Source organism: Pleurodeles waltl, chromosome 4_1 (assembly GCF_031143425.1).
Source record: "Pleurodeles waltl isolate 20211129_DDA chromosome 4_1, aPleWal1.hap1.20221129, whole genome shotgun sequence".
Classification (NCBI taxonomy): Eukaryota; Metazoa; Chordata; class Amphibia; order Caudata; family Salamandridae; genus Pleurodeles; species Pleurodeles waltl.
The window spans coordinates 201,376,688-201,395,006 of NC_090442.1; the positions used below are offsets into that span (position 1 = coordinate 201,376,688).

The window sequence follows — 18,319 nt, forward strand, 5'->3', positions numbered from 1 at the left end:
GAGGACATGTTCTTGCTCTGCATTTTTTATACAAATTACACTAGGATGAAAAAGATCCACCAGAGGGTTCTGGAGATATTGATTTTACAAGCAAAAATAAACCATTGCAGTTTTACTCAACTGCAAACAAGTCTTGGCAAAGTCAATGCATTGGACACTTAGAAAGTTTTTCAAAGAAATCTTGTGTAAGTGTCACACAAGATTTACTTGGGGCGACCAAATCTGGCAGGGTACTCTTCAGGGGGACTGTAGAAAAGTGCCTCTTTTTGACACTGTCACCCCCCACTTTTTGCCTGGCACATGATGTGATTTCGACTAAAAGTGAATGGGTTCCTGCTAACCATGTCCCCAGTGCCAGAGCTCTTTCCTGTAGCTGCACAGTTGTTTCCCAGTTGGCGAAACCTTTAGCACACTCTAAGTCCCTAGTAACTGGTACCCCCGGTACCCAGGGCCTGGGGTACTGAAGAAGGTCCTTAAGGGCTGCAGCACTAATTGTACCACTCTAAGGGACTCCTCACCAAGCACATGACAGGCTGCCATTGCAGGCTGCGTGTCTTGGTGCAGGCGAAAGCGAAAATATGACATGGCACACAGCCTTTGTGCCATGTCTCCTAACACTGCATGCAGTACATGTAAGTCACCTCTCCAACAGACCTTACAGCAATCAGACAGGGTGCATTATATTACATGAGAGGGCATAGCTGCAGGAACACCAGACAAAGTTTATATTTGTAGCTAGAGTGCACCCACAATGGCGCAGGGGTGGCCAGGTGCAGAGGTCAAATTCAGTATTCTGTGCCCGGTGTTAACCAATGGAGACTGTGTTCTGAACGAAGATTGACTGCTCGCAAGTGAGTAAAACGGTTTCAGTGGTCGATCTCCTGGGGCTGAGGTATGCACAAGGGGGGCCACAAGGCAGCACCAAACTTACTCCCTCAGCAGCACGGAGGTGGCCGAGTGCAGAATGCCAACACAGTGTTTGGTGCCCAGTGGTAACTAATGGAGACAGGGGTAAACGTAGATGCGCTGCCCTAAGGTGAGTAAAGCGGGGTCAAGGGTCTCTCTCCTGGAGTTAAGGCAAGCATAAAAGTAGCACCAAACTTACACCTTGAGCAGTATGGGGGCGGCCGGGTGCAGAGTGCCAACACAGCATCGGGCACCCAGTGTTAACCATGGGAGGGGATTGGTTTTGGAAAAAGGCTGTAGGCGCAGGTCAGGAGAGTGGATAAAGAAAACCCACAGCTGCCTAGATGTTAAAGGACTTGGGTACACTGTCAGCCCAGCTCCCCAGTGTCAAGGGGCTATGGTTGTGGGGTGTCCTTTGACGTTGAGAAGACAGCTTACCAGGCTGTCATGGTCAGGGGTAGTCTTCGGATTGAGGCTGCATGATTCGAGGCAGAGTTCGGCAGGGGTCAGCCCACAGTGGATTCAGGCTTAGAATCACTGGGGAACCTTCACAGGACTGGTGGGCCCCTCGGTCAGTGGGCGTCTGGTGCAGAGGTGAGTCCGGATGCGGTTTTGTGGTTCCTCAGGGAAAAGTTATTTTTCTTTAACCCCTTCGCTGCCAGGCCTTTTCCCCCTTAGGTGCAAGGCCTTTTTTTGGCTATTTGGGGCAGTTTGCTCTTAGGCCCTCATAACTTTTTGTCCACATACGCTACCTACTACAAATTTGCATCCTCCTATTTCAACATCCTAGGGATTCTAGAGGTACCCAGAGTTTGTGGGTTTCCCTGAAGGAGACCAAGAAATTAGCCAAACTACAGCAAAAATGGCATCAACAAAGGGTTTGTGGTGCTAAAATTACCAGCTTCCCAGCTTTCAGGAACAGGCAGACCTGAATCAGAAAACCACATTTTCAACACCATTTTGGCATTTTACTGGGATATACCCCATTTTTAGTATTTTTGGTGCTTTCAGCCTCCTTCCAGTTTGTGTCAGAAATGGGTGTGAAACCAATGCTGGACGCCGGAAAGCTCATTTCTGAAAAGTAGACAAAATTCTGAATTCAGTAAGGGGTCATTTGTGTAGATCCTACAAGTTTTTCCTACAGAAAATAACAGCTGAAATAAAAAATAAAAAATTGAAATTGAGGTGAAAAAACTGCTATTTTTCTTTAAAGCAGTATACCGTTATGTCTGCTGGACTCTCCTGGTTGTGGGGATATAGAGGGCTTGTAAGTTCATCAAGTGCCCAGAGCCAATAAATGAGCTGCACCTTGCAATGGGTTTTCATTCTGTACCGGGTATACAGCAATTCATTTGGTGAAATATAAAGAGTGAAAAATAGGTATCAAGAAAACCTTTGTATTTTCAAAATAAGCACAAGGTAAGGTGTTGAGAAGCAATGGTTATTTGCACATCTCTGAATTCTGGGGTCCCCATACTAGCATGTGAATTACAGGGCATTTCTCAAATAGATGTATTTTTTACACACTCTCTTACATTTCGAAGGAACAAATGTGGAGAAACACAAGGGGCAATAACACTTGTTCTGCTATTCTGTGTTCCCCCAAGTCTCCCGATAAAAATGGTACCTCACTTGCGTAGGTGGGCCTGATACCTGTGACAGGAAACTCAACATGGACACATCACATTTTCACAAAGAAAACTGATATGTTTTTTGGAAGGTGCCTAGCTGTGGATTTTGGCCTCTAGCTCAGCCAGCACCTAGGAAAACATACCAAACCTGTGCATTTTTGAAAACTAGACACTTAAGGGAATCCAAGATAGGGTGACATGTGGGGCTATCACCAGGTTCTGTTACCTAGAGTCCTTTTCAAACCTCAAAATGTGGCCAAAAAAACACAGTTTCGTCTCATTTTGGTGGCAGAAAGTTCTGGAATCTAAGAGGAGCCACAAACTACGTGGGGGTCGGGAGGACCTGCGTTTTTGGTCCTGGGGTCAGCAGCCATATAGGGAAATCCAAACATTTCTGAAAACTAGACACCCGAGGCAATTTAGGGACGTGTGACTTGCGTGGATCCCCCAATGTTTTCCTACCCAGAATCCTCAGCAAACCTCAAATTTAGCTAAAACAAAAATCAAATTTTTCCCACATTCCTGTGTGGGATCACCACACCGGGACAAATTTCCTACCACCCAACGTTCCCCTCAGTCTCCGGGTAAAAATGATACCTCACTTGTGTAGGTGGGCCAAGTGCCTGTGACAGGGAAGAGCCAAAAACATGTTGAAATTGAGGGGGAACCAAAGCGGGTCCAAAAGGGCAGTTTGGAAGGAAAAAAAAAGATTTAGGCTGACAAGTGGGGCAGAATTTTTATCAGTATAGATGAGCCAATGCTGGGTGGTAGGAATTTGGTGGATTCCTGCAGATTCTGGAGCGTTCCATCAGAAAAATGTGTGATTTCCAGCTAAGTTGGAGGTTTGCAGGGCATTGTGGGTAAGAAAATGGTGCGGGTGCATGTGAAGCACACCACCCTGGAATCACCCAGATGTTTAGTTTTCAGATGTGTCTAGGTCTTGTGGATTTTTCTACATGGCAGCATCCCAAAGTTCAAAAAGTGCAGCCCTCACCATTCCAAGTGGGACGATTTTGAGAGTTAGCCAAGCTCTCATGGCCCAAATGTAAAACCAAAACCCAAAATAATCAAGTGTCCTCTTGATTGCTGTGGGATAAGATGTTTTAGTGTGCGGGGGAGACCTGAAAGACTGTTACCCCCTTCAGTTGGGGTGGGGGCATAACCAGGCCCATACTGGTTGGTAGCCACCACCCCACTATTATTATTTGTTTTTAATTCCCTTGCATTTAGTAGACTCTCTGTCCCCCCGTGGTGAGGATCGGGGTTAATTGCCCCATCTGCCCACTGGTGGTGGTATGGCCATGCCCCCACCCTCTCATTTTGAAAAAAAAAAATCTTCCCTGGTCTCTGGTGGGCTTTCTGCCCCATTTTGGGGCAGATGGGTCTTCCAAAAATAGACCGATCTGTCCCCACAGCAGCTTGCTGAAACTTGAGAAGGTCAAATTAAAGTTTAAAAAGCAGTAGCTAGCTCTTGAGAGAGAGAGATCCTAGAGATGGAAAGGAAGAATTTTTGGGTTAGAATCCCATGTTGACAGCATCAGAGTCCAGGGTCAGGGAAGACACCTTTGATTCCAGGAATCTCAGCAGGATGGTCCCTCCTTACAAGTCTGAGGATGACATTCATAAGTGAATTACTGCTTTAAAGGGTGCTGTAGGAAGTTGGCTCTGTATGTGCTATTTCAAAGTAAGGAATAGCATGCACAGAGTCCAAGGGTTCCCCTTAGAGGTAAAATAGTGGTAAAAATAGATAATACTAATGCTCTATTTTGTGGTAGTGTGGTCGAGCAGTAGGCTTATCCAAGGAGTAGTGTTAAGCATTTGTTGTACATACACATAGACAATAAATGAGGTACACACACTCAGAGACAAATCCAGCCAATAGGTTTTTGTATAGAAAAATATCTTTTCTTAGTTTATTTTAAGAACCACAGGTTCAAATTCTACATGTAATATCTCGTTCGAAAGGTATTGCAGGTAAGTACTTTAGGAACTTCAAATCATCAAAATTGCATGTATACTTTTCAAGTTATTCACAAATAGCTGTTTTAAAAGTGGACACTTAGTGCAATTTTCACAGTTCCTAGGGGAGGTAAGTATTTGTTAGGTTAACCAGGTAAGTAAGACACTTACAGGGCTTAGTTCTTGGTCCAAGGTAGCCCACCGTTGGGGGTTCAGAGCAACCCCAAAGTCACCACACCAGCAGCTCAGGGCCGGTCAGGTGCAGAGTTCAAAGTGGTGCCCAAAACACATAGGCTAGAATGGAGAGAAGGGGGTGCCCCGGTTCCGGTCTGCTTGCAGGTAAGTACCCGTGTCTTCGGAGGGCAGACCAGGGGGGTTTTGTAGGGCACCGGGGGGGACACAAGTCCACACAGAAATTTCACCCTCAGCGGCGCGGGGGCGGCCGGGTGCAGTGTAGAAACCAGCGTCGGGTTCGCAATGTTAGTCTATGAGAGATCTCGGGATCTCTTCAGCGCTGCAGGCAGGCAAGGGGGGGATTCCTCGGGGAAACCTCCACTTGGGCAAGGGAGAGGGACTCCTGGGGGTCACTTCTCCAGTGAAAGTCCGGTCCTTCAGGTCCTGGGGGCTGCGGGTGCAGGGTCTCTCCCAGGCGTCGGGACTTTAGGTTCAAAGAGTCGCGGTCAGGGGAAGCCTCGGGATTCCCTCTGCAGGCGGCGCTGTGGGGGCTCAGGGGGGACAGGTTTTGGTACTCACAGTATCAGAGTAGTCCTGGGGTCCCTCCTGAGGTGTTGGATCTCCACCAGCCGAGTCGGGGCAGTGTTGCAAGTCTCACGCTTCTTGCGGGGAGCTTGCAGGGTTCTTTAAAGTTGCTGGAAACAAAGTTGCAGCTTTTCTTGGGGCAGGTCCGCTGTCCTCGGGAGTTTCTTGTCTTTTCGAAGCAGGGGCAGTCCTCAGAGGATGTCGAGGTCGCTGGTCCCTTTGGAAGGCGTCGCTGGAGCAGGATCTTTGGAAGGCAGGAGACAGGCCGGTGAGTTTCTGGAGCCAAGGCAGTTGTCGTCTTCTGGTCTTCCGCTGCAGGGGTTTTCAGCTGGGCAGTCCTTCTTCTTGTAGTTGCAGGAATCTAATTTTCTAGGGTTCAGGGTAGCCCTTAAATACTAAATTTAAGGGCGTGTTTAGGTCTGGGGGGTTAGTAGCCAATGGCTACTAGCCCTGAGGGTGGGTACACCCTTTTTGTGCCTCCTCCCAAGGGGAGGGGGTCACAATCCTAACCCTATTGGGGGAATCCTCCATCTGCAAGATGGAGGATTTCTAAAAGTTAGAGTCACCTCAGCTCAGGACACCTTAGGGGCTGTCCTGACTGGCCAGTGACTCCTCCTTGTTTTTCTCATTATCTTCTCCGGCCTTGCCGCCAAAAGTGGGGCCTGGCCGGAGGGGGCGGGCAACTCCACTAGCTGGAGTGTCCTGCTGGGTTGGCACAAAGGAGGTGAGCCTTTGAGGCTCACCGCCAGGTGTGACAATTCCTGCCTGGGGGAGGTGTTAGCATCTCCACCCAGTGCAGGCTTTGTTACTGGCCTCAGAGTGACAAAGGCACTCTCCCCATGGGGCCAGCAACATGTCTCGGTTTGTGGCAGGCTGCTAGAACTAGTCAGCCTACACAGACAGTCGGTTAAGTTTCAGGGGGCACCTCTAAGGTGCCCTCTGTGGTGTATTTTACAATAAAATGTACACTGGCATCAGTGTGCATTTATTGTGCTGAGAAGTTTGATACCAAACTTCCCAGTTTTCAGTGTAGCCATTATGGTGCTGTGGAGTTCGTGTTTGACAGACTCCCAGACCATATACTCTTATGGCTACCCTGCACTTACAATGTCTAAGGTTTTGTTTAGACACTGTAGGGGTACCATGCTCATGCACTGGTACCCTCACCTATGGTATAGTGCACCCTGCCTTAGGGCTGTAAGGCCTGCTAGAGGGGTGGCTTACCTATACAGCATAGGCAGTGAGAGGCTGGCATGGCACCCTGAGGGGAGTGCCATGTCGACTTACTCGTTTTGTCCTCACTAACACACACAAGCTGGCAAGCAGTGTGTCTGTGCTGAGTGAGAGGTCTCCAGGGTGGCATAAGACATGCTGCAGCCCTTAGAGACCTTCCTTGGCATCAGGGCCCTTGGTACTAGAAGTACCAGTTACAAGGGACTTATCTGGATGCCAGGGTCTGCCAATCGTGGATACAAAAGTACAGGTTAGGGAAGGAACACTGGTGCTGGGGCCTGGTTAGCAGGCCTCAGCACACTTTCAATTGTAAACATAGCATCAGCAAAGGCAAAAAGTCAGGGGGCAACCATGCCAAGGAGGCATTTCCTTACAGGTGCCTGTAAAGTCCAGAAGGACCCTCAAAGGCAGTGGGCAGCTATCCGGTGGCTCTCCTTTGCGGACAAAGGCAGAGACAAACTTTTGGCAGTTAAAGAGGATACGGACAACTACCAGTTCTTGGAAGTGGCCCTTTTTGATGGGTTTGGGCTCACAACTGAGAAGTATAGGATTAAGTTCAGGGAAACTCGGAAGGAGTCCTCTTACAATTGGGTAGATTTTGTTGACAGTGCAGTTAAGGCCCTGAAAGGCTTGTTACATGGTAGTAATGTGCATGACTATGAGGGGCTGGACAAACTTATCATGAGAGAGCACATCCTAAACAATTGTGTGTCTGACAAACTGCACCAGTACCTGGTGGACTCTGATCTGACCTCTCCCCAAGAATTGAGAAAGAAGGCAAACAAATGGGTTTCACCAGGGTGAGTAAGAAATCTCACAGTGGGTTGACCAAAAGAAGAAAGGTTCTTCTATGACCCAGGAGAAAGACGGGGAAATGGCTACCAAATAGAAGAGTCTTCATCAGGCCCACAAAATTCTTCTGGGTGTGGGCCCAAATCCTCTTTATCCTCTTCCAAAAATAAACCTTGGTGCTTCCTGTGTAAGGAAAAAGGCCATAAGGCAGGTGATAACTGTCCTAAGAAAAGCACCAAAAGTACTACTACCACACCCCAAGTACCCCTAGCAATAGCACTGGTAGTGGTATCACAACCAAGGGTGTAGTTGGGTTCACCTTCAGTACTGCAGTGGACTCTGGCCTAGTCAGAGAAACCATTGGGCTGTCCTAATATCTGAGGGTGGCCTATTCCTTGCCACTCTGCCGGCCTGGCCTCCGAATATAAGGAAATACAGACAGTACCCCCTTATCAATGATATTGAGACAGAGGCTTACTGGGACACAGGTGCAAGTGTCACCATGGTGACTGAAAACAGATGTCTCCTGAGCAACATCTTTTAGGGCAAACTTGCCAAGTAACTGACGCTCATAACATCACTCTGTGCCACCCCATGGCCATTATTAACCTTAGCTGGGGGGTTACTCACCTTAAAAAGATTGTAGTGCCTTCTTATGTTCCTGTAGAATTTGCATTGGGCAATAGTTTACAGAGCTCAGTCTTGGTTGAAGTGGAGTTACAGGCCCATGCTTCAATGCTGGGCATCACTGTAAGTGTTTTTGTAGCGACAAGGGCACAGGCCAAGAAACAGGGAGAGCAAGGAGCCCTGGAGCCTGGAATAATGGCACAGGAATCTCCCTAAAAGAGAGGCAGGAGGCTAGGAAAGTATCCTCTACGCAGTCCTCATGTGAGGATCAGTCTCCTCAGGGAAATGATTTTGCCCCCTGCAAGGAACCTACACCAGAGGAGCTTGGGTCTGAATCGGCAGAGCTCTCAGGTGCAGGAGGACCTTCCAGGGACGAATTAAGTCTGGGGCAGAAATCCTGCCACTCCCTTCAAGGCCTCACAGCAAGCTGCTGCACAAGAGGCAGGAGATGTCAGTGGGTCCAACAGGATCTACTGGGGATAATGGTCTTCTTTACTCAGAGGCTAGGGACCCCAAATCTAGTGCCACCAGACGGTTGGTCATACCTCAGAAGTTTAGGGAGTTCTTATTCACCCTGGCACATGACATTCCCATTGCAGGGCATCTTGGGCAAAGCAAAACATGGGACAGATTTGTCCCACACTTTCACTGGCCTCACATGTCTGAAGACACCAAGGAGTTTTATCTTTCCTGTGTCACCTGCCAAGTCAGTGGCAAGTCAGGTGGCACTAAAAAGGTCCCCTCTAGTTTCACCAACAGTGGTTGGGGTACTATTTCACAGGGTTGGGATTGAAATAGTTTTTCCCCTTCACCATCCTACAGCATCTGGGAACAGGTTTATACTGGTGGGCCATGCCACCAGGTACCTAGGGGCCATTCCTCTTAGGACCACTACAGCTCGTGCAAGGTCCTCCTGGGATTCTTCTCCAAGGTGGTCTTTCGTAAGGAGGTTGTATCCGACAGGGGTGCAAACTTGATGTTTGGATACCTCAAAGTAATGTGGAAGGAATGTGGTGTAATATACAAATTAGCCAAACCTTATCATCCATAAGGAAATGGGTTAGTTAAGAGGTTAAACAAAACCCTAAAAGGTAGGATTATGGGACTCTCAGAGAAACTGAAGAGCCAATGGGATGTCCTATTACCTTGCCTTCTTTTCGCCTACAGAGAGGTTCCACAGAAGGGAGTGCATTAAAGTCCATTTGAATTTCTGTTTGGATATCCAGTTAGGGGTCCTCTTACTCTTGTCAAGAAGGGTTGTGAACAAATTCTCAAACCCCCTAAACAGGACATAGTTTACTATGCACTAGGCCTGCACTCTCACATGCATGGCAGAGTACATGAAGAAGGCTTCCAAAAAACTTGAGGCTAGCGAAGAGCTTCAAAAGCAGTGGCATAAACAAAAGGCTGTACTGACTGTTTACCAGCCAGGACAGAAGATGTAGGTCTTAGAGCCTCTGGCCCCAAGAGCACTCTAAGACAAGTGGAGTGGCCCCCACACAATAGTAGAGCAGAAAGGTGAGGCCACCTACTTAGTTGACCTGGGCACTCCAAGAAGCCCCCACAGGGTGTTTCATATGAACTGCCTCAAACCCTACTATGACAGGACTGATGAAGGGCAGGAGGCAGAGAGTGACCCTCTCCCTGACCTTCTCTCCCACAACCTTGTTGATGGTTGGGTAGATGGGGGGAGGTATTTGCAGATTTGTCTGCAGTCAGCTTGTTGCTGCCCAGAGAGGCAGTCATAAGTCAGTTTTCTGAACTGTTGTCTCTGTCACCCAGTCAGACAACCTGGTGTGCACATGGTGTAGACACGGGTGATAGTCTGCCTGTCAAGAATTAACTCTACAGGCGGCCGACCATGTCAGAGATTGCATCAGAGCAGAAGACCAAAAGATGCTGGATTTGGGGGTGATTGAGCCTTCAGATAGCTCTTGGGCTAGACCTTTATTCCTTGTACCAAAGCCTCCTTCTCAAACGTAAAAAAAAAAATTAGGTTTTGTGTAGACTACAGAGGCCTCAGTGCAGTTTAAAAGACTGATGCCCATCCAATTCCTAGGGCAGATGAGCTGGTTGATACTCTGGCTTCAGCCAGGTACCTCAGCCCTTTTGACCTGACAGCAGGCTATTGGCAGATTAAGCTAACTGATGCTGCCAAGCCTAAAACAGCATTTTCCACTCCTGGTGGGCATTAACACTTCACAGTGATGGCCTTTGGTCTGCAAAATGCACCTGCCAAATTCCAGAGGTTGGTGAATCAAGTTCTAGCAGGCCTAGAAGACTTCAGTCCAGCATATCTTGATGACATTGCTGTCTTTTGCTCCACGTGACAGGATCACCTGGTCCAGCTCAGGAGTGTACTTGAGACCTTGAAAAAGGCAGTCCTCACTATCAAGGCTACAAAATGGCAGATAGGGCAGAACAAAGTGGTTTACTTGGGCCACCTGGTAGGTGTAGGCCAAGTTCAACCACTTCAAAGCTAAATCCAAACCAATGTGGATTGGGTTGCGCAAACTACATAGACTCAAGCGAGAGCCTTTTTAGGGTGACTGGGTACTACAGGAGTTTTTTAAAGGGTATGGCTCCATTGCGACCCCCTTAAATGATCTCACTTCCCAAAAGATGCCTAAAGAGGTACAATGGACAGTTGGCCTGTTTCAGGGCATCAAAGGCCTCTTGACAGCTATGTGCTCAGCTCCATTTCTTAAAAAGCCCAGATGATACAAAACCATTTGTTGTCCAGACTGATGCTTCAGACATAGGAATAGGAGTAATACTATCTCAGCTAAATGAAGAGGGCCAGCATCAACCTGTTAGTTTCATCAGCAGAAGGTTGACACCCAGAGTAAAGCGTTTGTCAGCTATTGAGAGGGAGGCCTTTGCTGTGGTCTGGGCATTGAAGAAGTTGAGGTCATACATGTTTGCAAACGTGGACTACAGCGACCTACAAGACCAATCTCTGTTAATTAAGGTAGCAGGCAAGTACCAAGGCAGCACCAACAGTACAACCTAAGAGTCATGAGGGCGGCTGGGTGCAGAGTTAAAAACAGCGTTGGGTGCCCAATGCGTTCCTATGGAGATCGGTCATTGCGAAAAGAGGCTTCAGATTCTGGCAAGGAGGCCAGTAGGGCTGAACCAACAGCATGGCTCAAGCCTCACACTGCTCTAACACAGGTAGGCACCTTTCATCCTCTTCTCCATGGCTCAGGGGTGACGGGTGGAGAGGTGTCCTTAGGTGTCAGTTTTTTTTCTGACTGGAGTGGTCACGGTAGAGTGGGACTGCATGTACAGGCTGTAGGCATCGTTGGGGAGCTTAGGAGGGATGAAACCACGATAGACTCGGCCTCTGGGAGGCTAAGGAACCTTGTTGGCACTGGTGGTTCACTTCAACGCAGGTTTGAGATGGCAGGTGCAGTGGTGGCTTTAAGTGTCAGGTTTTGGTGGTTCCAGAAGCTTCAGAGTCCCTTCTTTTAGAGTTTGCTAAAGAACAGGCTTCTGTTCACAGGAGGTCTTGAGTCTTTTCGAAGGTAGGCAGTCTTCCCAGGGTTCTGAAGTCACAGCTGCAGGTCGAGTTGATGCAGAGAGGCTGGCGAGGTTGGGTCAGCTGCTTCTTTTCTCCTCTTCTGCTGTTGCATCTCTTCGGTGTCCTTTGTCTTCTTAGGTCACCAGGATCTGCTTCTCTGGGTCCAAGGGCTCCCCTAAATACTCAATTTAGGAGGTTTAGGGGTGTGTAGGGAAGTAGCCAATGGGCAACTGACCCTTGGGGTCAGAACGCCCACTGTATGACCACTTCCTGTGGGAAGCGGGTATAACCCTGTCCTAAAATTCCTAGGTATGCCAACTCAAAGATGGCTACCTCTGCAAAATCATGTCCACCTCGGAGTAGCCCATCTTAAGAGTGGTACTAGCCTGGAGGTGGGACACCTGTTTGGCTGTAGGAGGCTGGCTCAGTTTATGGTATACACATATGGGGTGGCACCCAATTCTGAGTGCAGGCACCCCTTAGTGATAGTGTTTAGGTGTCCAGATAGCAAAAGCCCTCTATTGGTAGCTGAGGCAAGCAGCTAAAGCGTATCCAGGAGGAATGTAAAGCACTTGCAATACCAGAATAGTCAAACAGTAACTCTCACACAAGAAAGAACCACACAAGTGTTGCAAAAATAAAGGATTTTTTAAATTACAGCACTAACTACTAGTCTAGCACTGGTATTTATACACACAATATATCACCCAAATAAGAAGCTGAAATAGCATTAAATGTGCAGGGTCCAATTAGGGTGGGGGGACTGTATACTAAGTAAGTGTAATGCAAAATAGTGAACCCAACCTAGGTAAGTGGTTAACACCAGAGGTAAGTAGAGCAAGTGTCCAAGCGACCGGGTGCAGAGGGGTTACCTACCAGCCCTTAGGCTAACACAGTGAAGTAGAGGTTGTAGTTTGTATGGTTCACGATCTTTCTAGTGGACCCAGAGGAACCATAAGACAGATGGAAGGTTGGAGAGTACCCCAACCAAGGATACCCAGAAGACAGGAGTTCCTTCACCAGGAGACCACAATGCAGAGCAGAGAAGGGACTCTCACTGAAGTCAGTGGAAGTCTCGGATTGTCCAGCTGCTGTTACAACCCTAGGGACTAGGCCAGTGGAACCCAGGGATGGATTCCAGACATGGATGACCTGAAAAGGAAGGGGGACAGAGTCTAGCACCCTTGGAGGTGCCCAGGTGGTGCAGGCGGCAATGCCCACCCTCTTAGAGGTGAAGTTCTGGCAAGTCGGTTGAGGAAGAAGTCCAGCTGTGGTGTCCAGGAGCTGCAGAAGATCTCAGGAGTTGCCTATGAGCTCTCCCCCGACGGTCGCCGGATTGCAGGAGGGTCAGTGACCAGCAAGGCCACCAACAAGCACTGACAAATGCAAGCAGGAGCTGAAGCTATATTTGCAAAGTTTTGGGGACCAGCAAGGTCCAAAGGACTCTACACTTGAGGGGAAGTCACCCAACATAGTCTCATCTATACCGATAAAAATTCTGCTGCACTTGTCAGCCTAAAAATGTTTTTTTTTCAAACTGCCCCTTTGGACCCTCTTTGGTTCACCCTCAATTTCGACATGTTTTTGGCTCTTCCCTATCACAGGCACTTGGCTCACCTACACAAGTGAGGTATAATTTTTACCGGGAGACTGAGGGGAACGTTGGGGTGGTAGATCCCACACAGAAATGTGGGAAAAAAACGGATTTACTTTTTTGGGAGCTAAATTTGATGTTTGCTGAGGATTCTGGGTAAGAAAACATTGGGGGATCTACGCAAGTCACACCTCCCTGGACTCGCTCGGGTTTCTAGTTTTCAGAAATGTCTGGGTTTGGTAGGTTTCCCTAGATGGCAGCTGAGCCCAAGACCAAAAACGCAGGTGTCCCTTGCCCCGCAAAAACAGGTAGTTTTGTATTTGATAATTTTGATGTGTTCAAATAGTGTTTTGGGGCATTTCCTTTTGCAAGCACTAGGCCTAACCACACAAGTGGAAATTTGTGGCTCTTCTCAGATTCCAGAACTCCCTGTCACCGAAATGAGAGGAAAAAGTTTTTTTTAGGCCAAATTTTGAGGTTTGCAGGTTTGCAAAGGATTCTGGGTAACAGAACCTGGAGAGAGCCACACAAGTCACCCCATCTTGGATTCCCATAGGTGTCTAGTTTTCAAAAATGCGCAGGTTTGGTAGGCTTCCCTAGGTGTCGGCTGAGCTAGAGGCCAAAATCCACAGCTAGGCACTTTGCCAATAACGGCTCTGTTTTCTTTGGGAAAATGTGATGTGTCCAGTTTGTGTTTTGGGGCCTTTCCTGTCACGGGCGCTAGGCCTACCCACACAAGTGAGGTACCATTTTTATCGGGAGACTTGGGGTGACGCTGGGTGGAAGGAAATTTGTGGCTCCTCTCAGATTCAAGAACTTTCTGTCACCGAAATAAGAGGAAAAAGTGTTTTTTTTTTTGGTTTTATTTTTATTTTTTTTACCAAATTTTGAGGTTGGCAAAGGATTCTATGTAACAAAACCTGGAGAGAGCCCCACAAGTCACCTCATCTTGGATTCCCCTAGGTGTCTTGTTTTTAAAAATGCGGAGGTTTGGTAGGTTTCTCTAGGTGCCGGCTGAGCTAGAGGGCAAAATCTACAGCTAGAGACTTTGCAAAAAACATGTCAGATTTCAATGTAAAATTGTGATGTGTCCATGTTGTGTTTCCTGTCGCAAGCATTAGGCCTACTCACGAAAGTGAGAGACCATTTTTATCGGGAGACTTGGGGGAACACAGAATAGCAAAATAAGTGTCATTGCCCCTTATCTTTCTCTACTTTTTTTCCTTCCAAATGTAAGACAGTGTGTAAAAAAGACGTCTATTTGAGAAATACCCTGTAATTCACATGCTAGTATGGGCACCCCTGAATTCAGAGATGTGCAAATAGCCACTGCTTCTCAGCAACTTATCTTGTGCCCATTTTGGAAATACAAAGGTTTTCTTGATACCTATTTTCGGTCTATACCCGGTATAGAATGAAAACCCACTGCGAGGTGCTGCTCATTTATTGGCTCTGGGTACCTATGGTTCTTGATGCACCTACAAGCCCCATATATCCCGCAACCAGAAGAGTCCAGCAGACATAACGCTATATTGCTTTAAAAAATTTGACATTGCAGGAAAAAGTTACAGAGTAAGGCGTGGAGAAAAATGGCAGGTTTTTTTCACCTCAATTTCAATTTTTTTATTCATTTCAGCTGTTCTGTAGGAAACCCCTGTATGATCTACACAAATTACCCATTGCTGAATTTGGAATTTTGTCTACTTTTCAGAAATGTTTAGCTTTCTGGGATCCAGCATTAGTTTCACACACATTTCTGTTACTAACTGGAAGGAGGCTGAAAGCACAAAACATCGTAAAAATTGGGTATTTCCCAGTAAAATGCCAAAATTATGTTGACAAATTGGGCTTTCTGATTCAAGTCTGCCTGTTCCTGAAGGCTGGAAGATGGTGATTTTAGCACCGCAAGCCCTTTGTTGATGTCATTTTCAGGGGAAAAAACACAAGCCTTCTTATGCAGCTCTTTTTTCAAATTCTTTTGAAAAACCGAACTTTTTGCTGTATTTTGGCTAATTTCTTGGTCTCCTTCAGGGGTACCCACAAACTCTGGGTACCTCTAGAATCCTTAGGATGTTGGAAAAAAAGGACACAAATTTGGCGTGGGTAGCTTATGTGGGAAAAAAGGTTATGAGGGCATAAGTTCGAACTGCCCCAAATAGCCAAAAAATGGCCTGGCAGCGAAAGGGTTAAAGGGATCAGAGCCAAATCTCTAGGAAGGTGGCAGCTACTTATGTTCTTCTTTGAGATATACTGATCTTGGATACTTGTCAGGTGGCAAAATCATTTCAGTGCATACAAATGCTAATCATTGCCTTTTCGAGTTAGATTAAAGAATTGAAGCCTATTTGGGGCATTTTACTGTGAGGAAGCCAACACCCCTTGTGGTGCATAGTGCCCTTCTGCAGAAGTTAAAAATGTTTCCAGATCCTGATTATTGCCTGGCTGTATTTTCAAACATTACAAAGCTGCTACAATATAGAGTCTATATTGGAAAAATAGATGCAGAACATAATAAATGTGTTAACTCCTTCATAGCATTGATTTGAATGCTGTCAAGCGGTTGCCTCTGTTTTTGAAAACAATATTTGTTATATTCTGCAAATTAGGTGTAATGTTCTTAAGGCTTTTATGCTGTTTGTCATCACAGAAATGTTATAACCTTTAGTTTGGCTATCCATATTGTGCGTGAATATTCCTGTCTGTATAGAACAAATTAATTGACCAATTGAACTTCGAATTATTTTGCAATTAAAGACCGAAACCACTCTCTGGGTATTCTGGAATTGTGGGTTATCATGAATCTCATGTTATATAATTCAAAGATGTCTATAAATGCATTAGAATGGCAGTCTCGTCTGGCAATAGCAATTAAGCCTGTCAACGTAGCAATAATGTGGATTCTGTATAAATCATCTGTGTGAAGGGTGAGGCTGGCAGAGGCTGCTGTCCGAAATATTTTCTTTAAAAAGTTTCAGTGGAAGTGCAGACAAAAGATCTCACTGATAGTAATACCTCAGAAGTGCTACATCTGTCTTTGCCAAGATGATGTTACTCGTGAGGGTGACAGAAACAAATAGTCCAGGCATTAAGGTCTGGGTAGAAATGAGCTGGGATTGGGAGACTCCCTGTTTGCTTCTTCCCTTACAGTCCCATTCTTTATAAAGGCATCCTGGTTTTGCCATGTGGTAATTATACATACATCGTTGGTGTGATACCACTGTGGAAATATGAAAAGCACCACTCACTGAAATGTCACTGCTGAAAATTTAAGAGAAGTGGATGTCTTTATAGGCCGACATTTGATCTTACTATTTTTTTTTTTCTTGTATCTCAAGGTACCGGTACCCTCTAGAGGACCTTCCATTGCTTCTGCAAGGTGTAAGATCGCGAGCTCAGTCGTATGAAACATGGGTTAACAGGGCTACTGAAGCTCTGACAGCAAATCTGAATCACAAGAAAGGTCTGTATCCAGTATACATGATGCATTTGGGTAGATTGTAATCAAATCTGAAATAGGCTGCTCAACAATGCCCTCCAGTATACTCATAACAAGACTTTCTATTTTGTACCTCTGTACATAGGGATGATCCTTTGTTACATTGCTGAAGTGCAGCACCATTGATTAAAAAGTTTCTTGAGGGAGCAAAAAGAATAGCTTCATCCCAATCAGCATCAACACCAATGTGGAACCTGGACCTGGTGTTAACACAATTAGTGAAGGCACCCTTTAGGCTGCTGCACAAGGCACAACTGTGGTTCCTGACCTGTAAGAAACGCGTTCCTAGTCCCCATCACATCACTGTGCAAGGTGGGCGAACTATAAGCACTAAGCACCCAAGAGTCACCTGCAGATACACAATGACAGGGTAGTAATGCAAACCAACCATGCCACCTCTGCAAGGTCATATAAAAGTTTAATGTAAATGAAACAATAAACTTCCACACTTCTTTCTACAACTCATACTACAAGCTAAGAGAGCTCTACATACGCTGGATGAATGCAGGGCTGTAATGTACTACCTAGAGAGTTCATATCTTTCGTTGTCTCAAGCAAAAGGTCACCAGTGACCAAGGGCATCATTGAAAGATGGATAGTGCAAACAATTGAGTTATGCTATCAAAAATCAGGCACATGCTTAGAGGCAAGGCCTAAAGCACATTCTACAGGAAAAAGGGAGCCACCTTGGCGTTCCTAGCAAAATTGGCAATAAGCGATATATGTATGGCAGTTCATGGTCTTCAGTCCACACCATCACCAAAAAATATTTTGAGAACAAAATCACAAGTGGGGCAGGGTGTACTGAAGTATCTGTTTGCAGACTTAACCCCAATTTAGATACACCTCCAAAGGAGAGCAAACGATTCAAGGTGCAGAACAGAATGGTTACTAACCATTTGGAATAGTTTTGCAGCTTGAAGAATTTTCTGGATTCACGTGTGACCCTTAGGGTTAGTACTTTTTCTAAAATACCTTGGGCCCTTGGGGGGGTGAGGTAACTGTGATGCCTCTGCAGCTCCCTTGCACTCTTTTTGATGTTTGTGTCGGTGGCTCCACCATCCTGGGGCCACCACCAAAAATATTTTTGTACAATGCAGGCCCCACAGAGCATTATTGAGCGCTCCCTCTGGCGAGAGCGACTGCCTTTGTGCTCCCTCTCTTTGTTTTAGGGTGCCCAGTCACAACTGGGCACCCCTCATGCCTCCAGTTTTTGGAGCTGGCAGAGAAAGCTCACCCCACACTGCCCCGCCAGCTCCCACCGCAGCTGCAGTGGGATCCACCAGTTTTTCTCTGGCGTGGCTCATTGTAGGGTCCCTCCCCCCGGGTGGCACATGGTGTGAGGTGGGGGCTCATTTTACTCCGGGTAGTGAGCCCTAGCCACCTGGAGCACTTTCCTTAGGCTTCATGGCCTTTAAGATAGCAAACTTGGCTAGGAGCTGGTTCCACTGGCTTCTTGCACCAGACTTGCTCCTTTTAACTCATCTGGGCTTCTCTCCTCCTTGGTGTACAAGTCCAGTTCTTTGACCAGCTAGTCCGCATGGGGTGTAAGGAGACCAGTATCCCTGGTCCTGGGGAGAGTCCCTCTATGAGGGCAACTGTAATGAGTCCTGACTGATGAATGTCAGAGTGTTCCTTCTTGCAGTTGTCCATGGCTGCCACCTACAGTCCCAGTGTCAAGCAGAAAATCCCAACCAAGCGAGCGCTCTTCCCCTTGCACAAGATCTTTTAAGTTGACATGGAAGATTCTGGAAGCGAGGCTCCTCTGGCCTAACCTGGGTTGCCACATACCTCACCGT

The 18,319-nt window shown here is 46.8% G+C and overlaps 1 protein-coding gene across 5 annotated transcripts in view; it reads left to right on the forward strand.

The window, feature by feature from the left end:
* Positions 1-18,319, forward strand: part of KDM5A (lysine demethylase 5A) — a 610,286-nt gene that overhangs the window by 215,729 nt on the left and 376,238 nt on the right. For all 5 annotated transcript variants that reach the window (XR_011202239.1, XM_069228130.1, XM_069228132.1 and 2 more), the window contains one exon: positions 16,360-16,484. Coding sequence is in view for 4 of the 5 variants with exons in the window: in XM_069228130.1 (XP_069084231.1) it covers positions 16,360-16,484 (125 nt within the window). In the remaining variant the exon portion in view is untranslated. The remainder of the gene's footprint in view (positions 1-16,359; positions 16,485-18,319) is intronic.